The 23,894-nt window shown below is 49.4% G+C and overlaps 12 protein-coding genes across 12 annotated transcripts; 7 read left to right on the forward strand and 5 right to left on the reverse strand.

The window, feature by feature from the left end:
• Positions 1-92: 92 nt before the first annotated feature.
• J7337_001764 (uncharacterized protein) lies at positions 93-769 on the forward strand (the record flags this gene model as incomplete). The annotated part of the gene is made up of 2 exons (XM_044819498.1): positions 93-319; positions 376-769. 2 exons carry the CDS (start codon positions 93-95, stop codon positions 767-769), a joined length of 621 nt encoding a protein of 206 aa, XP_044687200.1.
• An 18-nt stretch (positions 770-787) lies between these two features.
• On the forward strand, positions 788-2,029 carry J7337_001765 (uncharacterized protein; the record flags this gene model as incomplete). The annotated part of the gene is made up of 1 exon (XM_044819499.1): positions 788-2,029. The coding sequence occupies one exon, from the start codon at positions 788-790 to the stop codon at positions 2,027-2,029; it is 1,242 nt and encodes a 413-aa protein (XP_044687201.1).
• Positions 2,030-2,538: 509 nt separating this feature from the next.
• J7337_001766 (uncharacterized protein) lies at positions 2,539-3,356 on the forward strand (the record flags this gene model as incomplete). The annotated part of the gene is made up of 3 exons (XM_044819500.1): positions 2,539-2,596; positions 2,656-3,131; positions 3,171-3,356. The coding sequence occupies 3 exons, from the start codon at positions 2,539-2,541 to the stop codon at positions 3,354-3,356; spliced, it is 720 nt and encodes a 239-aa protein (XP_044687202.1).
• A 33-nt stretch (positions 3,357-3,389) lies between these two features.
• On the forward strand, positions 3,390-4,035 carry J7337_001767 (uncharacterized protein; the record flags this gene model as incomplete). The annotated part of the gene is made up of 2 exons (XM_044819501.1): positions 3,390-3,842; positions 3,889-4,035. The coding sequence occupies 2 exons, from the start codon at positions 3,390-3,392 to the stop codon at positions 4,033-4,035; spliced, it is 600 nt and encodes a 199-aa protein (XP_044687203.1).
• A 391-nt stretch (positions 4,036-4,426) lies between these two features.
• On the reverse strand, positions 4,427-4,984 carry J7337_001768 (uncharacterized protein; the record flags this gene model as incomplete). Its single annotated transcript, XM_044819502.1, has 2 exons — positions 4,427-4,467; positions 4,510-4,984. 2 exons carry the CDS (start codon positions 4,982-4,984, stop codon positions 4,427-4,429), a joined length of 516 nt encoding a protein of 171 aa, XP_044687204.1.
• Positions 4,985-6,107: 1,123 nt separating this feature from the next.
• Positions 6,108-6,916, reverse strand: J7337_001769 (uncharacterized protein; the record flags this gene model as incomplete). The annotated part of the gene is made up of 4 exons (XM_044819503.1): positions 6,108-6,475; positions 6,525-6,614; positions 6,662-6,711; positions 6,864-6,916. The coding sequence occupies 4 exons, from the start codon at positions 6,914-6,916 to the stop codon at positions 6,108-6,110; spliced, it is 561 nt and encodes a 186-aa protein (XP_044687205.1).
• Positions 6,917-8,001: 1,085 nt separating this feature from the next.
• CWC25 (RNA-splicing factor) lies at positions 8,002-9,138 on the reverse strand (the record flags this gene model as incomplete). Its single annotated transcript, XM_044819504.1, has 1 exon — positions 8,002-9,138. One exon carries the CDS (start codon positions 9,136-9,138, stop codon positions 8,002-8,004), a length of 1,137 nt encoding a protein of 378 aa, XP_044687206.1.
• Positions 9,139-10,082: 944 nt separating this feature from the next.
• J7337_001771 (uncharacterized protein) lies at positions 10,083-10,551 on the reverse strand (the record flags this gene model as incomplete). The annotated part of the gene is made up of 3 exons (XM_044819505.1): positions 10,083-10,145; positions 10,195-10,366; positions 10,445-10,551. The coding sequence occupies 3 exons, from the start codon at positions 10,549-10,551 to the stop codon at positions 10,083-10,085; spliced, it is 342 nt and encodes a 113-aa protein (XP_044687207.1).
• Positions 10,552-11,240: 689 nt separating this feature from the next.
• On the forward strand, positions 11,241-14,081 carry J7337_001772 (uncharacterized protein; the record flags this gene model as incomplete). The annotated part of the gene is made up of 1 exon (XM_044819506.1): positions 11,241-14,081. The coding sequence occupies one exon, from the start codon at positions 11,241-11,243 to the stop codon at positions 14,079-14,081; it is 2,841 nt and encodes a 946-aa protein (XP_044687208.1).
• Positions 14,082-14,177: 96 nt separating this feature from the next.
• Positions 14,178-15,296, reverse strand: J7337_001773 (uncharacterized protein; the record flags this gene model as incomplete). Its single annotated transcript, XM_044819507.1, has 1 exon — positions 14,178-15,296. One exon carries the CDS (start codon positions 15,294-15,296, stop codon positions 14,178-14,180), a length of 1,119 nt encoding a protein of 372 aa, XP_044687209.1.
• Positions 15,297-16,698: 1,402 nt separating this feature from the next.
• J7337_001774 (uncharacterized protein) lies at positions 16,699-18,397 on the forward strand (the record flags this gene model as incomplete). Its single annotated transcript, XM_044819508.1, has 4 exons — positions 16,699-16,998; positions 17,053-17,330; positions 17,381-17,896; positions 17,944-18,397. 4 exons carry the CDS (start codon positions 16,699-16,701, stop codon positions 18,395-18,397), a joined length of 1,548 nt encoding a protein of 515 aa, XP_044687210.1.
• A 2,368-nt stretch (positions 18,398-20,765) lies between these two features.
• On the forward strand, positions 20,766-21,240 carry J7337_001775 (uncharacterized protein; the record flags this gene model as incomplete). The annotated part of the gene is made up of 2 exons (XM_044819509.1): positions 20,766-20,996; positions 21,034-21,240. The coding sequence occupies 2 exons, from the start codon at positions 20,766-20,768 to the stop codon at positions 21,238-21,240; spliced, it is 438 nt and encodes a 145-aa protein (XP_044687211.1).
• Positions 21,241-23,894: the final 2,654 nt, after the last annotated feature.

Genomic DNA, 23,894 nt, shown 5'->3' on the forward strand with positions numbered 1-23,894 from the left:
ATGGCATTCCAAACACGTGTTCTCGAATATCCCAAAGAATCCTTTCCCGTAGTCTCATTCGTTGAGATGTATCACGAAAGACAAAGCGGTCGATGTGTCTCTTGATCCTGAGGAGTCTGAGAACTAGAGTATTGAGTAACTTGAGGAAGCGACTGGTCTCGACGCAGGCCAATGTCGTGGCTTGGCAGGTGCTCTTTACTCGGGAGTACTCACTCATTGAAGGCCCTCCTGGAACAGGAAAGTCGTACCTCGGTGTCCAACTTTTGAGAGTTCTTCTGGAGGCAAAGCAAAAGGCTCACATGGGACCGCTCCTCATCATGTAAGTTGCCGATCCCTTCATTTCTTATTTTTCTTTTGCACTAACCAAAAGCTTAGCTGTTACACAAACCATGCCCTGGATCAATTTCTCAAACATCTTCTTGATGTCGGCATTAATCGCATCATTCAAGTTGGTGGCCGCAGCGTCGCACCAGAACTCGAAGGCCTCAACCTTCGCGTAGTCAGCAAAGAAACTCAAAAGGCAGTCGGCGAACGCATGACTCTTGCCAGTGCGTTTACTCAGAAGGACTCCAGCGCATATACCGCCGAGGAGGCCGTGAACTCTCTACGCCTTAGACGAAATGGTCCGAGCTGGGAATTGCTTGGCGATTTCTTGCTGGAGGACAATTCTGAAATCTACGAGCAGTTCGCAGATACAGCGAATGAGCTGACGGGTGAGGATGGTGATCCTCTGTTGATGTGGCTTGCTGGAGGAGACGCAGACATTTAAGAGCCAGCTCGATGGAATATGATTGAAACAACTCTAACAGCTGAGAAGGATATCAACATGCTCTCTCGTTGGGAGCGCCGTGCTCTCATTGAAGACTGGATGAAACGACATGAGGAAGAGCAGACAGATGTTCTTTTCGAAGCGATGGACGATGTCGAAGAGCAGCGGAGGAACATCAACAGGGTTCATGACGGTGTCCACCAGCGAACTCTCGTCCAGGCTGAGGTAATTGGCTTGACTACCACATCACTGGCGGGCCGAATCGACATGCTCCGAAGTCTGAAATGCAAGGTCGTCATTTATGAGGAGGCAGGTGAAGTCAAAGAGGCTGATATCATATCTGCTTTGATGCCTGGAGTTGAGCACTTGATCCAGATTGGAGATCACAAACAACTCCGACCTCAGATCAACAACTTTAACCTGTCGCTTGAGTCAACCTCCGGACAGAAATGGCAACTTGATCGCAGCCAGTTCGAAAGATGGGCTGAGGGCGAGCCCGGTCTTTTACCAGCGCCATTCGCACAGCTCGACGTCCAGAGACGAATGCGGCCTGAAGCCTCGTGCCTGATCCGAGGAGTGTATCCCGATCTTAAAGATCACCAGAATGTTCAAAACCTCCCAGATGTGGTCGGTATGCTAAACAATGTGTTCTGGTTGGACCACTCTCACGAGGAGGATAATGGCGGAGATGGCACTCGTGTTCGATCCCACAGCAATCGATGGGAGACTGACATGGCTACGGCTCTCATCCGTCACTTGGTTCGACAAGGTAAGTACCGAGCCGAGGACATCGCTCTCTTGACGCCATACATGGGCCAGCTTCAGCAACTCAAAGCTGCTCTGAGTAGCGACTTTGAGATCTGTCTTAGTGACCGCGACCGCGATCAGCTGGCGCAAGAAGACTTTACAGACGACTTGAGCGCCAACAAGACTGTTGAGAAGAAGAGGTTGTTACAGACCATTCGGCTTGCAACTGCCGATAACTTCCAAGGAGAGGAGGCCAAGGTCATTGTTGTGTCTCTGGTTCGTAGCAATCCCGAGCGAAATGTCGGTTTCCTTCGAACTGAGAATCGTATCAACGTTCTTCTCAGTCATGTCAAACATGGAATGTATCTGATTGGCAATGCTGAGACTTACCTCAACGTTCCAATGTGGGCGGACGTCCACGAAATACTTACAGATGCCAATGCTGTTGGCAGGGAGCTCAAGCTTTGCTGTCCTCGCCATCCCGCGACCCCGATCGCTTGCTCTGAGCCATAACACTTCCTCACTCGAAGTCCTGAAGGTGGTTGTACCCTACCCTGCTCCCGACGATTGGAACCTTGTGGGCATAAGTGTCAGGCGACATGCCATTCGGATGCCATGCACGATGCATTCTCCTGTACACGACCTTGTCCTCGCCTCCGAACTACATGCGACCACCTGTGTCCTCAACTTTGCGGCCAACCTTGTGGTCCTTGCTTGATCAAGGTTCACAATGTTGAACTTCCTTGCGGCCATATCATAGAAATGCTGTCGTGCTACCAGACACAGGACTTGGCATCCATCCAGTGCCCTCAGCCAGTTGAGAGAGAGCTACCTCAGTGCGGCCATACCGTTACAATGAAGTGTCACCAACTGGGTAACACAGTAACGCCCCATTGCATGCAACCTTGCGGTGATATCCTCGAGTGTGGTCACCCATGTTCTGGAACTTGCACAACTTGTCAATCAGGCGAGCACAAGAATTGCACCAAGCTTGGCCGCGCCTACAGTAGTTGTAACCATCGATGCACTCAGAAGTGCCATACTGGAGAAGACTGCGGAAGTTGTCAGGAACCTTGCGAGGTAAGTCCATACATTCTACTTATACTCTGCCTCAAACTACTCACAATAATTTACTATAGGTTCAGATTGTCAGGAGTGCAGTAACAAGAAGATGGCGATTGTCGATCTTTTGGAGTTCCGATCGTACTCCAAGATCAACATGTACGAGACTCCGATCGTCGTTCTTGGATGTGGCCACTTCTTCACCCGTGAAACTCTGGATGGTCTTGTTGGCCTCAATGAAGTTTACACTATCGGTATGTTTGGAAGCTACACGGGACTGAAAGACATCTCAACCTCTCTCACTGAGAAGACGCCCTATTGTCCAAGCTGCAAGCGTTCAATTCGACAGTTCGCTACCAAGCGATACAACCGTGTCATTAACCGAGCCGTCATGGAGGACATCTGCAAGCGCTTCCTCATCAAGGGGCGCGAGTCACTCCAGAAACTTAACCACAAGCTTCTCAGGGCTGAGACTTCGCTCGGGTCGTCGCGCCGGTCAACAGCCCCTGGGCATCACCATACGGCTACCACTTTCTTCAGAGAGCGACATATGGTAATCAAGCAAGTTGAATAAAACGCCCTGACTCTCCAGAAGATGACGGGGGAAGAAAACCAGCCCATCAAGAAGCTTTCCGACGCAATCGCGACATCTCGACCTCAGGACTCTGGTGGTTCAAAGTCTGTCACTCAAATGATGGGCGCTATGAAACTCTCTCAGCCTTCGCCTGACAACCAAATTCTCCTGGGAGCACGACTGCTTGCCATCGAAGCACAATAGGTGCAGCTCATGGATGCGTATGTAGTTTCCAAGATGAACGGATGGAAACTCCACGAGAATGCACTCAGTCTCCCTGTTGTGGACAAATGGTTCAAGGCCTGCAAGGAACTGATGGAGGATGCCAATGAGGAGAAACTTCCTCGAATCTTCATCGTCGCTGTTCTGGCATTTGCCAAGGTTGCCGGAGCTTCAACTTGGACCAGAAAGCAACCCAAGGGCGAGAGTGACTCGTCTTCTGGTAATGGCGATGAGAAACATGTTGCAACAGCCCGTGGACTTCTCTCTACTGCTCTTGAGTCTTGTTCCAAGATCGCCGATGGTGAGACTCTCAAGAAGAGAGTCCAGGATACGATGGAGTTGTACGATCCCAAGTATGAAAAGACTACGCCCGAGGAACTGGCAGCGATTCGATCTGCCATGGTCAGCGGACCCCAAGGCATGGCGACAAACTCCGGCCATCGGTACAATTGTGTCAACGGCCATCCGGTAAGTTTCCCCCCATGATCAATGTACTGAACAGTGGTTCGTTTAGTTTGCGGTCGGAGATTGTGGAATGCCCATGGAAGAAGCGCGCTGTCCCGAGTACGGCGAACGAATTGGTGGTTCTAGACATCGACCAGTGGATGGTGTTACTCGAGCTGAGGAATTTGTTGGTGGTCGATTGCCAGAGTTGATTTGAGTTTCATCATTGTCTGAGGTGACAATTGGAGGGAAGACTTGAGATATACTGGATTATTGATTCCTGGATGAATGTTCCTACCATGGATTGGTAGTTACTGTAGTATCATGGAACGATACGGGGTGTCTGGCAAAGGACGGGTACAGGATGGGCACGTAATGTATGAGAACTAGTGTAAGAATACAACTGTAATAGAGTCAAAGGGTCTCACGATGATGCAAGCATCGACTGGTGAATGTTTTCAACGTGAAATGGTATTGAAAGACGAACTGCTCAAACTAGAACGCGACTTCGTACCTCCTTGATAGCTCCATCGTGTACTTGTGCTTTTCTTCTCATACAGTCATAATATAGAACAAGATTACTCATACACTCTAATGACTCCTGTGCTCTATTGCTTTGGTGGATCTTTAGTATCCATGGCCTGTCTCTCTGTCAGAATAAGTTCAATAACACATCATCAAGAATACTTACGTCCAAGAGAACGTCCCATCTTCGACATCTCCTTAGCCTGAGTCTGCTTAACCTTAGCCCTCCTCGAATCCTCCTTCGCCTCAACCTCCAACCTCTTAACATGCTCCCTCGCCTCCCTCACACTAAGTCTCGCCTCCTCCAACGCACGATCAGCCTCACGTTCCGCCCTCTCAGCATCATGAACTCGCTCTCTCGCCTCAAGAACAGCAGGGTCGTGCTCGTTGCGGTTTCCACCTAGACGAGACAAGAAGCCGCCGCCGTTGGAGGTACGACGAGACGGGGAGCGGGATGAGGAGCGCGAGTGTCGACGGTCGTATGAGGAGGCTGAGCCGCGGGAGTGACGGTGGTGAGAGGATGTGGATGTTCGTGTGGATGTGGGCTCGTGGCGGGATGAGGAGGAGAAGAGGCCGTGCTTGCGGGGGGGTTCCTCGCGGATTGGCTCTGGGGAGGGTTCACGACGACCAAAGAGACCCATGATGATGATTTATATGATGACTTGGGAGTAGTGTAGTGTAGTGTGCGTGTAAGTGGTAGTGGATATCGTGTAAGTGATCAGTGGAGATAGTTCAGTGTAAATGAAGAAGTGGATAGTCTGGACAATTGAAAGAAGCTTTTCACAAGAATCTAGGCGTCTCTTGGCCTCTATTTCTACTCTCCCCCATCCCTACCAGTGATGCCATTCCCAACTACGATCGCCCAAACTTCCAAACCTGCTTTATTACCGTGACGTCAATGCATGCGCGCAGGGTAGCAAGGGTCCAGCCAATCACGAAGCAGAGATGACGGTATCAGTGGCGTAGACGGTGATGACATTCAGAGCATCAAGAGATGAAATTATTGGTGTAAGAAAGATGATCAGTTTCAATGTGATGCCTCTGATATCATACCAGCTTAAGGTGAGGGGTGCAGCTGAGAGGAATGTAACGCGTTTGCCAAGGTGTGAGGAATTCCAAACTGTCGACGTTGCAGGTTTAGAGTTTATCAACGGTTGCACTCCGCAACTTAATTGATTGTCATCATCAATCCTTACAGTAGTAGAGTAGCCTACGATCTCTGTGGATCAAAAAAGATCTACAGTCCATCATCTTCTCAATGCTTGGCTTCACTGTGTTGATATCTCATTCGTGATCCCTCATCAGCGTGGCTGTGCACTTTTGCCCCTCAAAGTCTCGGCACATTGGTCTCACCAGCATCATCTCATAAAGAAACACGCGCTAAATGAACAATTGAAGAGACGAGACAATCGTCGTCAGGTGTAGGTAATCGGTAGACATAAATAAAATAAAGTAGTTGTAGCTAGAGCGTGACGAAAATGGCTTCCTTAACATGAGTAGTCTACTCCTCCCGCTAATTTACCTCGCATTCCTGAGCGAAAAATAGCCTGCAAGTAGTAAATAGCAGAGAAAAACAACGCAGAACACCATGTTTCCCTATGTGCTTATGCCGCACGATATGTACACTGAAATAACCCATAGCGGGCCAAAAATAAATAAACCATGGGAGCCAAATAGAGTCCACATCCCTGCGTTCATTCGATCACATTCGATGGGGGATGACTCTCGTATTGGATATTAATAAACGCTCGTATCGTATCATGTTCACATAACCGTGCATCCGCCCTCCTCACGATCCTTCTTGACGCTGAGCGCAACGCGCGCCGCTTCGGTGAAGGCCTCGTTGACGCCTCTGTTCTTCATGGCGGAGCACTCGAGGTACCGGAGGGCGTTTATGCGGCGCGCCACCTCGAGGCCCTGGTCGTAGTTGATCGTGGGGCGCTTCTCGCGAGGTTCGCCCGATTCGTTCTCCTCCTCCTCGCCCTGCTCGCGGAGGTCGCACTTGAGTGCTACGAGGACGAGCTTGGTGCCGGGGCAGTTGTCGGCGATCTCGCCTACCCACTTGGATTCGACGTTTTCGAGCGAGTCTTTGCTGTCGACGGAGTAGCAGAGCATGATGAGATCTGTATCGTCTGGCAAGTGTTAGTTTGGTTGGAGTTAGTAGGTGTCGGAGGTAGGTACCGTAGGATAGGGAGCGTAGTCGGTCGAATTCTTCCTGGCCTGCTGTGTCCCAGAGGGATAGCTCGATGTGCACATTGTCGACAAAGATGTCTGCGTTCGTTAGCGATGCGTGTACGCAGAAGAGCCGTGTATCGTACCGTGGACGTAGTTCTCAAAGACGGTGGGTTCGTAGACAGTAGGAAAGTAGCTATAATCAATGAGCCTCTCTCTTTCACATGCATCTCCCTAGTAACATACCCTCTCGTAAAGACGTTCAACAGCGATGTTTTTCCAGAAGCACCATCACCCCTAAATCAGATCAGCGCAATGCCCTCCCATCGCTCATCGTATGTTACGCACAGCAACACCAGCTTTCGCTGCACAGTTTTAGATCCTCCACAAAGAGCAGGCATTCTGACAAATGTGATTCAAATCGTAGCTACGCCGTAGTTTGCAGAATAAGAGGGAAAAAGGGAAAGACCGTTGTGGTTTTTCGCGTCGCTTGAAATAAGTTGAATCTCGGTTCCCGTGCAGGGCCCTGGCGCGCGCAGATCGATAATTCGCAGGCGAGAAAGAAACCGTTGGTAGATATCGATAGATGGTAAGGCGAATTGATTCCGTTGGATGTAGGGGTTAAGGAAATGAATGGTCGTTTTTCCACGTCGCGGTAGAGGAATAGAAAATGCAAGGTTGTGAAATGGAATGGAAGTTGAGGTCAGAGAGAGGCCGGCCAGCGCAAGGGAAAATGGGGGGCACTGGAACTCTAGGCCTTGGGGCAGTGGAGTCGACAGCGAGGAAAGCGGGCAGGGATTATTTTCGGCGCCTCTTGAGGGGATATGCACCAGCGTGACAGAATAGCCCTGGTGATAATCAGTGGAAGTTAGGGGGCTTGTTTCTGTCGCTCTTTAAATGTGTCCCCTTTTTTTTCTGCACATCCTGTGGAACCACTTTCTCTTTTTCTTGCAGTAGCGTCGACCCGTCGCGTTAATTGGCTCTTTCACCCGTCGCTACCAAGATTGCCTCTTTTAAGGTCCCGGTTCAATTGCATGCGCCAAAGAGGGTTAAGGCTAAGCTCCGAGTCTTTAATTCGATAGTGTTTACGGAGTAGTTGATGACAACGATGTTACGTCGCAAATCATTGCGAATAACTAATCATGTCCACTGCATGAGAGAGAAGCGGTACCTGAAACTTGGACCTGAATTTGAGTTGAGTGACGACTCATGGTGGCTTTGCGACTGAATCGTAACATCAAAGTGGCTTCGTTTATCTTCCGCCCGCAGAGGGTATTACAAAGTAGGTATCACGCGGAAGAGGCGATATTGCAACACTGAAAAAAGCCAGCTTGTTCAATATTAGACAAGACTTGTTTCTATTAAAACCTTGATTCGGTTTGTGCCGATAATTCATCCTGATAGTACCGTACCAATCTAACCTAACCGTGTCGTTCAAAACGTAAATGTGCAACTCAACAGAGGCCTCCTGTTGTAGAATCCATTTCTAATCTTCGTCTCGTTGATATCCCCGACGCGATCCGCCCATACGGTCCGCTAGACCCTTGTGGCCTGCTTGTTGATGTAGCTTGTTCACGAAGCTGCGATCGCCGACGCGCTCTCGTGCCTTGTCGTCTGCTTCGCGAGCCGCTGCCTCCTGTTGTTCCAGTGCCGTAAGACGCTTTGCGCGATCTTCATCGAGCTCTGTTGCCGCAGACTGCATGGCGGCTAACTTGCGCTGACGCTCTTCCTCCTTGGCTTTATCGTCTTCTTCGTTGTATCGTGGTCGCCTGTCGCGAGAGTCGGGGTAGCTTCTTCGGAACTCCCTTCGACTTTCGCGGGGGCGCTCGTCGCGTGGTCGTTCATGGCGCGAGCGGTGCTCACGTCTAGGTTCTCTGTCCTCTGAATCGTCGTGTCTTCGTCGCGAACGATCTTCTCGACTATCGTCTCTGCCTCGCCTGTGCCGTTCTTCTCTCGAATCATCACGACGTCGTGGACTTCGCGATCGCGAATCTGAACGTCGTCGTCTGTGATGTCTATCGTCAGGGTCCGCGCTGCGATGACGATGCCTCCTTCGATGCCTGTCGGGTCGATCTTCTCTCCTCCGTGACTTTTCCTTCTTCTTCTTCTCATCGTCAATTCCCATCGAGGACAGTAATTGTCGGCGCTTGATCGGGTCGTTCATCATGGCTTCGTAGGCAGCTTGTTCTTGTCGCTTGATAGCCAGCAACGGATCGTCACGAATCTTGGCAGCTGTATCCCTCGCAGTATTCGCATTCTGCAGCGCCATGAAACTCTCGGCCCCCGCTTCTTTCTCTAACTTCTTATGCTCTGTGCCCTTGATAAGGTGGTCTATACGCCGCTTGCCCAGCAGGTAGGCTTCTGATTCTTCTGTCGTGCCGCCTTCTCCGTCGTTGGGGCCTTGGTACATCCAGTCAACGCGATCAACGCGTTTCTTCCCTCCTGCAGCCTCGAGCTGTCGTTGGACTTCTTCATTCTTGAGTTCCTCTTTGATTTCCTCGATGCGTTGCTTTGTTCGCTTGCGCTCGGCCAGGGCCTTTTGCTCTTCGTCCCAGACGGCCTGTTGATTGCGCCGCAGCGCGGGATGAAAGGATTTCTTCAAGTTAAGATCGCCTCCACCCATTTTGACGGTTCTTTTGCGTGTAGGTTGGGTAAGAAGGGGGACGAAATTTGATGATGTTGTGGAGGGTGGGAAGTTGGCTGGTTTATGTATGAAGTATGGTGGCAATTGTAGGTAGGCAGCCAGGTAGAAAAGAGTGAGTGCATGGACCCCATATTTATTTTTATCTTCGAAACTTACTCAGACCAATGATCAGACTTCAGAAAACTACTGTACTCACCTACCATAGACTTATCAGAGGACTCACTGGTGACTTTATTTTGACAATTTCTCTTACAGCCTCAAGTTCTCTTGCTCCTTGAGGTTATCAAGCTTTTTAGCATTTGTATCAGTAAACTCAACAGCGAGACTACTGTACCCAGCTGACACATCAGTGGTCAAACCCAGACAAAGTTCATCTGCCTGAATTACTCAATGTTGGCTGCCTTCGAGGCAAGTCATGCGGCATGGTGTATGCGCTCCCTCAGACACAAGCATTGCCAACTGTGTCTCTTGTAGGACGACTGGTCTGCTCGCCCATGTCCTCCGCAGTCATGGACCTCCCTCCCCGTGGAACTGGGTCCCATATCATCTTCCTAGTCCTCTCTGCTGCATCGATCGTCAGGCATAAAGCGTTTGTTCACTTCGTGTAGACCATCATAAAAGTAACGCTCTAGTTCATTTCCTCTTGTATTGTACAGTCGTGTCTATGATACCCAAAATATCGTAACACGCTAACTTGTGTAATCGTACATTTCCCCGTGTGGTCTGTGTTCGAACTCGTGAACTGCAAAAATCGAAGAGCAGCCTAGTGGGAGAAGTATTTTAGGTGCGGAATGAGAGAGAGTTTATAGGTTCTAGGACGGATACCACTAGACCACTCTTCGACACAGGTAATAGAGTGCTTTTGGTATATAACGGGTGCGTAGTCGTACATTTCCTCTCGTTCGTTTCCGTCCTCGGCTCTTTTACCAACTGGCTCGCTTCACACCAGGTAAGTTTCCAGCCATAGCCTCCATTCGGAAATTGTACTACAACCGTCAGTCCAATCCTCAACCCCTCGTTCTTTATCGAACTTACTCGAGTCATCTTGAAGTCACTCAACACACCACGTCCTTGACCACCCATGATACATCTGTTTCGGATCTGCGTTGGTCGAGTGTAGCAGTGCATCTGTGTCAATTGGAGCTGTGCCTCGGCGCGGACTCTTGGTGGGAGGGTTGTGTTGCGGATGATGTATCGGAGAGCTTGTCTGTCGGCCTCGAGTTAGCCTTTTCCTCCTTGTAGATTATGGTTCGTTTTGCTGTGCGGCGGGGAAGAGTTTGCGCACCTCTCGGTCTCGTGGGCCTCAAAGACCTTTCGCTTTGTGTGGTCGCGCAGGGTGCGGACGTTGACGAAACAGCCCAGATCGAGCTTCTTGGCGCGGAACATCGACATGGTGGGCGGTTTGAACGGGGATGTCGATGATGAAGCTGTCGGGAGACGTAGAATTGATGATGAGCCAAATTCAAGATGGAGTTTTGGTTGCCGAGGTTTAGCCGGCCTTCTCAATTCCGCTCCAGGTTGTAAGTCAACACAATCGGCATGACTTGTCATCAGCGAAAATACTTCAAACAGTGATTAATTAATGGTCCCATGGCGGCTTGGATTAGTTCTCTCGTCACGTTTCACATATTCATTTGCAGCTTCATCTTGTGCTTTGGCTGTTCTTGATTGGCTCACTCGTACGGGCAATGCACCTAACGCTCTCAAAATGAGTCCAACAGGTTCCCAGTATTGATTAGAAGAATCAACGATGTACGGCATGGTTTTGAAGGAAACATATCGTATCAACAAGAATTAAAAAGCGAATCCTCATAGCGAACCTCCAAGATTATTTTACTTATTACTGAGTGCATATCGCTCTGTACCTGATGTAAACCTCATTGATCTAGGGTATCCAATGTGGAGTGATGATCCCCAAACCGTCCAGGGGAAGCTTGGCCTGGAATGCGACCCGACGTGACGCAGCCTCTGGTCTTGGTACGATTAGATAACCATGCATCCTCCATAACCCTCAACAATCAGCCTGAATTCCTTCAACAATGGAATTCATGTCTCGCATCTAACCACGGTCCGTTTCTATCATGGATCAAAGCAGGGAGAATCTCCTCAACGGAGCCGACCGTGCTTCTTTTGACACAAGCGACGATTCCGATGCTTACTCGGACATTGACGCAACTGATTATCTCAACAAGAACAAGAATGACACTGCGGGTAAACGGCGTCTACGATATCTCCGGAGCTGGCGCGCGAAGAAATGCTGCCTCACCGTCATTGGCACTCTTGTAGTCGTTTGGCTCGTCATCTCAGCAATTGGAGCATTTGCTTGGAAAAAGATCAAGGTACCGCCCGTTGAGGGAGACTCGCCACCATGGTATCCCAGCCCAAAAGGTGGTTCTTCGCAAAATTGGGCCAAGAGTTATGATCGAGCTGCTGAGCTGGTTAGTAAAATGACATTGGCGGAAAAAGTCAACATCACTACTGGAACAGGATGGAGCATGGGCTTAGCGGTCGGCACGACTGGGGCCGCAAACAACGTCGGATTTCCAGCTTTGGCATTGCAAGATGGACCTCTCGGGATACGGTTCGCGGATAATGCGACTGCCTGGCCAGCTGGTATCACGGTTGGTGCCACGTTCAACAAGAAACTGATGTATGAGCGTGGACGAGCTCATGGCAAGGAAGCAAAAGGAAAAGGTGTCAATGTCATTCTCGGTCCAGCCATCGGACCTCTTGGGCGAGCTCCCGCCGGTGGACGAAATTGGGAGGGCTTTGGTCCAGATCCTTATCTGCAGGGCATTGCTGGTGCTGCGACGATCAAGGGAATACAAGATTCTGGAGTCATGGCGACGATCAAGCACTTTATCGGTAATGAGCAGGAGCATTTTCGGCAGGCGTGGGAATGGGGTCTTCCGAATGCCATTTCATCCAATATTGATGATCGCACGCTACATGAGATTTACGGATGGCCGTTCCAGGATGCTGTCAAGGCTGGCGTTGCGAGTGTCATGTGCTCGTATAACATGGTCAACAACTCGTATGCCTGCCAGAACTCGAAGCTTCTGAACGGCATTCTGAAAGATGAGATGGGATTTCAGGGGTTCGTCATGTCAGATTGGTTGGCGCAGAGATCTGGTGTCGCGAGTGCTCTTGCTGGGCTGGATATGAGTATGCCTGGCGATGGACTGAAGTGGGCTGATGGAGATTCTCTCTGGGGTCCACGTCTTACACAGGCTGTCCTGAACGGATCGTTGCCGGTGGATCGATTGAATGATATGGCGCTTCGAATTGTCGCGTCTTTCTACCAGCTTGGCCAGGATAAGGATGAGAACAAGGGCCCGAACTTTTCGTCATGGACGTATGACAAGAAGGGCAAGCTGGCACCTGGAAGTCCTTCACCCCAAGAAGAGCAAGTCGTCAACCAGTACATAAACGTGCAGGAGGATCACGCCGAGTTAGCTCGTCAAATTGCTATCGAAGGCACTGTTCTCCTCAAGAATGACGGCGTACTGCCTCTGAGCCGCGAGGGCAACTTGGCTAATCAATCAAAAAAGAAGAAGGACAAGATCAAGATCGGCATTTTTGGAGATGATGCTGGTCCTGGAAAGGGACTCAATTACTGCCCTGACCAAGGCTGCAATGAAGGCACCCTCGGATCAGGCTGGGGCAGTGGTGCAGCCGACTTTCCATTCCTCGTCACTCCCGTTGAGGCGTTGCGAAAGAATTTTAGGGAAGACAAAGTTCAAGTCACCGAACACCTCTCCAATAAGATCAAAGACCCGAAGAAGGTCACAGAGCAAGATGTCTGCTTAGTCTTTGCCAACTCCGACGCAGGAGAGGGATATTTGTCTTGGAACAGCGTTCGAGGTGACCGCAACGATCTCAATCTACAGAAAGGAGGCGATGCGCTTATCCAGGAGGTTGCAAACCTTTGTGGTGATGGAACGGGCACGACTATCGTGGTCATTCATGCTGTTGGGCCTGTTGTCATGGAGAACTGGATCAACCACCCAAGGATCAAGGCTGTTCTAACAGCTAATCTGCCGGGCGAGGAGAGTGGAAATGCTATCGCGAGCATTCTGTTCGGTGATGAGAGTCCAAGTGGAAAGCTCCCTTACACAATTGGCAAGGCTCTCCCTGATTACGGCGAAGGCGCTCAGATCTTGTATCTTCCCAACGGAGTTATCCCCCAGCAAGACTTCAAGGAGGGACTGTACATTGATTATCGACATTTCGACAAGTACAGCAAGGACCTTCGGTACGAATTTGGCTATGGTCTGTCGTACACCACCTTTGAGTACAAGGACTTGAAGATCTCAGTGAAGGAGGCGGTGGCTGGATTTCCAGCCTCACGCGTATCGTCTACGAGCGCCAAGCCGCCCAAGTTGGATGACAAGATCCCCGATGTCGAGGAGGGTCTCTGGCCTAAGAACATTCGCAAGCTGAAGAAGTGGATTTATCCCTACATTGATTCAGCTGATGATGTCAAGACGGGCGACTATCCGTACCCTGAAGGCTACGATATCGAACAGCCGCCCTCACAAGCTGGAGGTGAAGAAGGAGGCAATCCCGACCTCTGGAAGACTGTTGTCACTGCCTCGATCACCGTCAAAAACACGGGCTCCATGGATGGCAAGGCTGTTCCTCAGCTGTATCTCTCGTACCCCGCGACATCAAAGGTAGACCATCCCGTTCGTGTTCTCCGAGGCTTTGAGAAGGTCGCTTTGAAGAAGGGTGAGAGCAAGAAGGTTGAGTTTGAGCTGACGAGGAGGGACTTGAGCTACTGGGATGTGGAGGAGCAGAATTGGAGGGTTACGGATGGGGAGTTCACGATTGCTGTGGGTGAGAGTTCGAGGAATTTGAAGGCGACGGGTAGGTTCAAGTCTGATGGTACCCCAGGCAATTTGATCGCAGAGGGTCAGTAAAATTGTACGCTTGGCTAGTCACCTCTTACATGCACATCATGAGACGCAAAAAATGATTCGTTATCGCAGTTAATCTCATTACTTTTTCTCCAAAATCTAATTATACGCCCTCAAGAACTCCACCAAGGCCATCATAGCCATAGCCTGTCCATAAGGCATACTCGTCCTAGGGATATCCTTATAATGCTGCAAATCATGCCCCATCCCTGTTCCAAACGAAGTATTCAACAACTCTCCCTCGGGACTAATATTCTCCAAAACAGCCTTGATCGCCTTGACAGCTACCTCAGAGTACTCCTTTCCAATATATCGCTTGCGTTCCGCCTTGAGAATACCATATGCAAAACCCGCTGTCGCACTGGCCTCGACGTAGGAACCCTCTGATTCAGGGACGTCGAGAAGGGTGCTCCATAGGCCGTTTGGGCGCTGTGTCTTTGCAAGAGCGGCGCATTGGCTGTCGAGCGTGTTGATGAGGTGTGAGCCGATGGGGTCGTCTTCCTTGATACCAACGAGCTCGAGGAATTCGGGAATGACGATGGTGACCCAGCTGTTACCGCGCGCCCATCGTGCATCGGCAAAGTTGTGTCCGCCATCCTTGAACGTCCATCCGTGGAAGAACAATCCAGTCTTTGTGTCAAAGAGATACTGAATGTGCAGCAAGAACTGCTTCTTTGCTTCAGCGACGTATTCAGGCCGGTTAAGCACAAGACCAATCTTGGCGAGCGGCATGACAGTCATCATGAGTGTATCATCCCAGAGCTGCTGCTCGTTGATATCAAGGTACGTAATATGCTGGAAACCACCGTACTTTGTCCTGGGGAGGTCATGCATCGCCCACTCAGCCCAAGCATCCAGCCAAGGAAGATATGTAGGGTTCTGGGTCTTTTCATAGACATATGCCAGAGTGAGGAAGACAGCCATGGTGTTGATGTTCTTCCCCTTGTGACCCTCTGCGAAACGGGCCTGGAACCAGTCTTCGATGATCTTGAGCCATTGGTCCTCGCCGGTCATCTCGTAGTACTTCCATATTCCGTAGAGGCCGATGCCGTGGGTCCACTCCCAGTCGTTCCAGCCTTTTGTGTCGATGATACGGCCGTCTGCCAGGGTCATGAGGAATTCGCCTGTTGTGTCTTTAATGTTGACGAGTTCGTGGATGAGCTGTTGGATCTGCTTGTGGACGTCTTGCGACGCGATGTCGTGTACGTGAGAGGGCATGATGGCGGTGACTGGGGGTATCTAGGTACTACACTGTGAAAGAGATGAGTTCTTTGATGAGGAAACTGAGGGTATTCATAACCCCTCGTTACATCCCAATGGTTCTCTTGGCAGTCCACATGCTCGGTCCGAAGTACACCGAGGGCGCCTATCATGAGGTTGAAGCTTCATCTCTCCGCACTTTTTGGTTGTGGGGGTGGGGCATGAAACTGGGGGTTGATGATGGGGGCGGAGTAGTCAACCATTTGTAGTAAAGTACAGAGGGAGAAAAGACTCAGCTGAGGCCTGTGATACGATTACGTAGTGTGCTACGGCGAATTACGGCTTTGATACCGGAGTTCATCATGGCGATTGACATCTGGCGTTTGAGTGAAGCCATCACTGAATGAGGGGAGAAACCGCGGATTTAGTGCACTTCCTCGGATCTTCAGTGGGTCTACCTTAATCCCCCCCACTGGGCCAAAACCAGGTCAACGGAGAAGTCTTCCTCTTTCACTGGCCGTCCTAGGGGAGGAAATAAAACTCGGGACCTTAAGCCTAAGTGACAAAAAGATTTAGGTAACTTAGTCTAGATTTAGGATGAGCTTAGGATACCCTTTGTCGATCTCATTTTGTTATCCTAAATTTAGGTCTCGCGTTTTCTTGCTCCCTAAGGCCGTCGCTTCGCCTTGCCTTTCGGTGACGGAGAAAATTTGTAGGTGCGGAGTAGATTCGAAAAGAGCCGCTTACTTACTTGGATTCTCCAAATTCATCGCCAAGAGACGGGACGAATGCGGCTGTTACGTTGAGGCGTAAGGCACAGCGTTGTCGTTATTACCGTTGGATATGCTATTGAACGCGAGTTAGAAATGTCACTTAATGATCATTATCTCGAATGAAGCTCTATGTGACCGGGTATAGATGCAGTGGACTCTCAGAGGATTTAATACCCTCAAGATAAAGCCATGTCAGATTGAAGAGAAGCATATCTCTCCCATGCAAACGTCCACTCCATACGGGGTCAACACAGGAGCCTCCTGTCCTCAAACAACCCAGCAAATCATGCCATACGCTGATCCTACCCGTCCCTGGCATACCTTAACCAGGGCTTATTCACCCGTAGAGCGGATCCCCAGTGACGAAACCCTGAAGATGCCGCGTTGCCGAGTTGTAACTTGTAGATAAATCCTCCTTCTCACTCGGCTCTCGGGCAAAACTCCTACGAGATGAACAGTGTTAAAAAAAAACTCGATCTTGATGGAGTAGAGAAACTGGGGCAATATGGGGTATTTCTTACAAGTAACGTTGACATCTGGGGCCCCAGATTCCCGCCCCATTACCGGATATCATAAAAGGAAGACAACCCCCTTCTGTATCGTTCACCCAATCTCATCCTCAATCTTACCCTAATTACAAGATCGAGATGGCTTCGGAAATTCAGCGCAAGAGATCCGTCGACGAGGTCGAAGATCTCGAAAAGCCAGCTCAGCACTCTGAGCGAGTCGACAAGGAACTCGCGCAGTATGTCTCAGACGTGCGTATCAGCATCTCGCCCGAGCGCAGTGCGGAGCTGCGAAAGATGATTGACAAGAGAGTCCTTGTCATTATGATCTTTACGTATTTTTTGCAGGCTATTGATAAGGGGACGTTGTCGTTTGCGTCGATTATGGGGTTGACTGCTGATACGGGGTTGGAGAATCCTGATGGGACTGTGTCTCAGCATGTGAGTTAGGACCTTTCTTTGTTGCTGTTAGGGATGGTGTGCTAACTGGTGCAGTTCTCGTGGCTTACGACTTGTATTTACCTCGCTATTCTCGTTGTCGAATATCCTCAGAACTGGCTCATTGCCCGTGTGCCTATTGCGAAATATCTCTCCTTCTGCATCGTCGCTTGGGGAGCTTGCCTGGCCTGTCACGCGGCTTGTCAAGACTTCAAAGGTCTTGTAATTGTGCGAACATTACTCGGTATCTTTGAGTCAGCCTGTCAACCATGCTTCGTTATCCTCTCAGCCATCTGGTACCGCCGTGAGGAACAAGCCTCCCGAGTCACCTACTGGTACGCCTGCTTCACCCTCCCCACTGCAATATCTCACTGACCATCAAAAGGTACATGATGAACGGCGCCCAGCAGATCGTCGGCGGTCTTCTCGCCTACTGCTTCTCCCTCATCAAGACCGGCCCCCTCAAATCCTGGCAATGGCTCTTCCTCTCCTACGGAGTCATCTCCGTAGTCTTCGGCGTATTCGTCGGATGGTGGATGCCTGACTCCCCGATGCGAGCTAAATGCTGGACTGAACAGGAGAAGCACGAGATGGTCGAGCGTGTGCGCGATAACCAGACTGGTATCCAGAACAAGACGTTCAAGAAGGAGCAGTTCATCGAGGGTCTCAAGGATCCTCAGGTTTGGGGCTATGCTCTCATCGCGCTGTGCACAACACTTCCTACATCGGGTCTTGGTGCTTTTGCGAATATTATTATCAAGAGCTTTGGGTTTAGTACCCTCGAGACGCAGCTGTTGGCGATGGTGTTGGGCTTTTACATCGTTATTGTGCTGTTATCGTCGGCTTGGCTTGTCAAGAAGACGAGCCAGAACCTGTTGGTCATGCTTGGCTTCTGTATCCCGTGAGTCTCTCAATCTGCTTCATCTTTGATCATCACTAACAACTCAGGTCCTTCATTGGCACAATCCTCCTCATGACCCTCCCCAACAAGACAACAGCCCAACACATCGGTCTTTTGATCTCATACTACATAACCCTATCCTTCTGGTCCGCCCAAACCCTCGCACTCTCCATGATCTCCCGAAACATCGCCGGTCAGACAAAGAAGACCGTCGCAGTCGCCACCAACTTCATCGTCTGGGCAGCCGGTAACGCCATCGGTCCTCAGGTCTTCCTCTCCCACGACGGGCCCCGCTACTTCATCGCTTTCGCCACTCATCTCGGCTGCTACTGTCTTCTTGTCATCGTTATCGTCTCTCTGAGATGGTATCTTCGACGAGAGAATAAGAAGCGCGATGCATTGGCGGAGTCGGGTGTCGCGGAGGCTAGTTCGACTTACACAGGACAGGCTTGGGAGGATCTTACGGATAAGGAGAACCTGAGCTTCCGTTACGTGTACTAGGGGATGGATCTTGCAAAGAAGGATGCAAGCATAGAGAAATACGTACAACTGTAGATCATTGAGAATACATTCACTGTTGCAACATCCGTATCGATTCTGAAATGCTTGTTATTGATTCGCTAAAGTGTGAGGAGGAAGCGCCTTTTGTTCGCTCTGGCGGCCATGTCTAATCTCTGGGGGAATAAGTGCTGTGACTTGGAGGTTAAGCCTCTTCCAAGCGCATTGACTGGTCATCGGAAACCATTCATCGCCTCTTCCATAGACTTCATCAAATCAGCATTAAGTTGCCATTTCATGAATTCTTTCACATGTTTGGCTGCCTGTGCCACATTCCCCACGGCATAAGCGCGCCCTTTTTCGTCTCTTGCTTGGGCCATTTCGTCGGAAAATTCGTTGATCAGGTAGAAGGACTTTTGGTGATATCGTTGATTGACATCGTGGGCGATGCTGTCCCACCACCGCTGTTTATCCTCAATGCCACCATCATATCTAATGATGCGGGCCATAGCCTGAGGACACCTGGTAAGGGTGTGCCCGCCATCCGCCAGCTCTTGAGCTGTGGCAACCGTGGCCGACTTTGCCAAAAAATCGTTCATGATTTCGAAATCTTGTGAAATAACAAACTGAGTACCCCCGAACGCTGCGAGGGTTGCCGTAACAATACGTTCTTCCCCAGTCGTCGTAAACAAGTGTTTAAGCGTCACTGACAGATCTCCCTAAGCCAAGTGGGTGCGCTCCTTGTCCCTCGCTTCAATGAAGGCGATCATTGCACACACTCGGTCGTAATTCGTTGGTACCGAAAACCTGAGAGGCTCATCAAGCATGGCGACGAATGTGGGAAAGCCTTGCTCGTCTGCTTGCAATTTGACCCTCAGCACGCCGAGGTGGTAGAGTTGATCCAGGCGCTGATTCATTGTGACGACGAAGGAGTCGAGAGAAACGGAGCCAGGTTGAGACGGGTCCATAATGTCTGAACGAGGTTAGTTATTGTGTAGAAAGTGGTGGGTTGGGCAAAGCTCAGGCTTTGATCCTAAATGACAAAAAGACTTAGGCAGCTTAGCATAAATTTAGGATATCTCTCACTAAATTTAGAGTGCTTTTATCAAGATTAGGATCCTTGATCAAGTTTAGGATCCTTTAGGATACCAAAACTCAGTTTTGACACCCTATATCGAGATCTGATGTTTGTTGCTCCTTGAGGGGCAGCTCACCTTGTTTTCAGGCCGGTTGGGGCCAACACAGCGTTGCAGGAGGCGCGAAATGAAAAGGCCGGGCGATGATATTTGAGTATACAGTAATTGGATGATGGAATTTTGATGTATTCGAAGCGGTATTGATGGTTGTGAAGTTCTGCTGCCTTGATGATTTGGAATGATGATGGAGAAGAGAAGAAGTTTTCGGATGCAATGGAGATGAAGAAGGATGTTGGTACCTGCAGTATCCACGTGGATACCGACTCGAATGACAGCAAGTTCCATCAACTGTAGCCCCTTCTCTGAGATCAACAGACCTTCCTCTGCCACAGCCCAGAACTGGCAGAAGCGACCAAGGTACCTTGCCCAGACCGGCGGTCTCAGAGCAGCGACTTCCCAGAACCATCTTGCATGCTCCGTTTGTGACAGGCACGAATTTGACTAGATCTTACCTTGAAACAAATTCCAGAGTCTTTTTCGTATCCTGAGCCCAGTGAACACCAGGGGCAAAGGCAACCCCACGACTCAACCCCAACCTCAATGCGATACGATTCATTGATCTTGGCTACATCTTCAGTATGGGCGGCGCAGTATTTGGATGCGCCGGGGTCGTCGTGCTTGATGTGTTCCCCCCTGGTCAATCTTGTTCATCCATTGGCATTCCGCGTTTCGAGTGGCTGTGTACTTGTCCAGCACCTCGCTAGGACATGAAGCGAGGCCATGCAGAATGATAGCGGGAAAGATTTGGCGATGTGACAGGAGTTGAAGAGTTATTTACCGAGGTGACGGTAGAAAATGATCGCCATGCCATAAACCTCTGTGAACAAGCTCTATCCCTGTTTCACTCACCGGGCGAGTAGTTGTCACTGATGTTTGACCACTTGGACCGATTGCTGTGATGCTCAAATGCTCCGACACTGAAGAAGACGACATAAAACGCTGAATAGATGCTGTTCTCTGGCCTCAGTGTCAGTGTCAATTAGTCGCTGATGGTGAACCGACCGCCATGGCAGTGATGAACCTATCGGCCATTCCTTGGTATGCACGAGTATAAGTTACGATCTTTGGACGGCCAAGTTCAACTCATCAGCTCAAGCAACTCAGACACACAAACAACTTACATATACAACTAATAATCGCCATCATACTCACACGCCCACACTCCCCTTTCCATCATGCCTCCTCTATATGGAGACCCTACAACTACCGTTCACCCCAAGCACAGGCTCTGGCTGTGCGAAAAGAAGGCCAACGATACCGATGGTACCAAGTGCAACACCCACAACGATGTCAACGATCTGATGTGCATGAAGTGTGGCTACGAAGTCGACGGTTGGATAAAGGTCAAGGCCAAGGATAAGGACGAAAAAGAAATCGGGGAGCTCCACGACTACGACGATGGTGTGGTGATATGGAAATACCTTTGGTTTTTTCTCCATCCAGGTCCGATTATGGAGGATGCGCCTGGGAACAATGCGCCTGTACCCCGAGGCACAATCCCCGGATAGTCCACAAATGGAGCAACCGACGGATCGTCTACGAATGGAGCGGAAACCAATGGAGCTGTCATCAACGGGAATCATGGAAGACGTTAGAATTGACTCTTCAACCACGTCTGTCCACTTTGGTGTTGGGAATCAGCAGATTTGAAGATGGGTTCTCGGTAATCGGGATAGGTCATGGTTCATGACTATGATGCTTGTTATTGTTTTCACCAAAGTCTATCGTGGACTATGCTTCTACGACAATAGATAATAGAACGGTTTGAGCTTCGCTTGTTTAGCTGTTTCACTTGTGTGCACTTGTCGATGACCATGATTGAGCGGACAACGAGATAAAGGGGATCTACACTTCATTTATGAAAGATATCTTGCAGGAGATGGTTGCTGTTAGTGATGTTAGTCGAAAGAATGGTTGCTTGATGAATGATTGCTCCGCGGATCGAGAGAGACGGAAGGCAGACGGAAGGAATATGCTCCCAAGCTTCTGCGAGTAATATGACCTATCCATGTTTCACTCTTTGGTTGAAGAATAGTCACAGATGGCCGGGCACTTAGAGGGAATGCTGTAAGAATGAGTTCTCCTGTCTCTGAAGCTGAGTCGCATATCAGGGCTGATTAGATGCTCTACTCTGATCTCAGTGCAATAACCAAACAAAGTTAAGAGTGAATCAACCTCGATGGCAGTGACGAGACTATAGATCAGTCTACCATCTCCATTAATATAAAGCCTGTTTGGATGGCTAAGTTCATCACACCATCTCAAGCAACTCAGACATGAATACAACTGACATATGCAACTCACCAATATTCCGACAGTCCTATCTACCACTCACTTTTGATCCTAAACAATGCCTCAATCAAGCAACCCAATGCCTCAATCAGACAACACAAAGATTTATTCAGATAAACCCGATCCTAGACACAAAACCTGGGAATGCAAACAGCCTCTCACTCGTCGTTCCCGTGAGACTTGTGACACCCTCAACAATGTCAATACTTTGACATGTCGAATGTGCAGGTACGAGATCACTGGTGCGGTGAAGGTGAGGGCTCTGGATGCAAATGATCGATACATTGGGTGGCTTTGGAGCCACGACACTCTGTATAAGGAGACAATTTGGGTGTACGACGTGGAGGACCTCAACAATGCTCCAGCCGCCTGATGTGACGATGAATCGAAGACGAACGAGTTCAAGAACTACAAACAAAGCGACCAAGAAAGGAACGAGCACGAATGGGGACAGGGCAAACGGATCGAGAGCTAATGGGAGGAGGACTTAATGGAGCGACCACAAACAGGAGTCATATGAGGTATTAGAGTTGTCATTATACAACATCTATTTAATATGGACATCGGCAAGGCTTGAAGATGGACAGGCTCATGGCCCATGGTCACGCATGCTTTTGTTTTCTCATAAAAGTCTCTCTTAGACATCACTCTTTGAGACAAAAAACAATGAAGAAGTTTTAGCTTTACTTCCTACAATGTTTGGCTTGTGAATAACCGTGTAGAAAAGATAAAACCGAGTCATAAGATTGTATTCTGCTGGTAGGGTTTGCTCCTCTCGTGACCTCATCTATTGTACGGCACTCCATTGCTGGTTTTCGACTCAACAGTTCTAGACTGTGGTTATTGTGTTAAGAATCAGGGCGATAACTGACCTTCTGACCCATTGCTGGCCTACTTGGACATGAAGGCCGTGATGAGTTCGTGGCTTTGTCTCTGAACAAAGGGCGTATGAACAGTGAACAGTGTTGAAGAGACGCGATTATCTAGCACATAGTCACTACAGGATACGAGACTTCAGTACTGGAGCAAGTGAATTGATCGCCTTGGCTGTGGTCCATTCGTAATTTAGCCACTGGCAACCTGGTATAAGTGACGCCCTTGTCCCAGTCTTCAAGCCCATACATCCACAAACAACAACACAATCACACACAAAAGAGCTCTTCTAATATACAACCAAAATGTCTGACGAAGTGGACAGAGCAAGTGAACACACCCACTGGAGATGCGTGCGCTGTGCCAATGTTAAAACGCCAAATGTCAACAAGCTGGCCGACGAAGCATGTGTTTATTGCAAAACCGACCGTCAGCCTGGAGCAGCTGCTCTGTATAAGGACTTGAATATCATTGGGCAATTGGACAAGACAGATGAAAAAGCCTGGGCGTGGAATCCCAAGAGGCTACGTCGAAGTGGCGCGAATGGGAAGTGGACGGAGGAGGGAGAGTGATCAAGACGAGGGACTCGAGAGATCATGTCCATGACGACGATACAATATCATCGCGATAGAAATGACGATTGAGCAATAATTTGGATGAGTTCTCTTGAACATACAGACTTGCGCATGTCCCAATCGAAGACCATTTGTTCTACCCATATGCCTCCCGCGTAATGTCCCAATCGCCAACACAACAGAACTCCCCTACTCTATGATCATTATACCTTTCTAAGATATAATTGGCGAACTGAATAATGTAATCTTTAAACATTGGGATCAGTATCTGTTCAGTTCAGATTGTAATGAAAGAACTCGTCTCTACTGTCACAGGCCGATTGTGAATCTCATCAAGTATTACCCAAAGACGAGCTACTTCGCAAACATTTTCATTTAGGCTTTTTGAATGTTATACATATCATTTATTTATAGGATAGCAGGGGCACTGTCAACGTTACATGCATAAAGAGATCAGGATTTGTCCCGGGAAAAATGTAACTCGGCGTCATCATGACAGTACTGCAGGGAATATGCTCAAAGGCTCGCAGAATCTACTTTGTGAGTGAACAACTTCTTTTTAGC

This window comes from Fusarium musae, chromosome 1, assembly GCF_019915245.1.
Source record: "Fusarium musae strain F31 chromosome 1, whole genome shotgun sequence".
NCBI classification, from domain to species: domain Eukaryota; kingdom Fungi; phylum Ascomycota; class Sordariomycetes; order Hypocreales; family Nectriaceae; genus Fusarium; species Fusarium musae.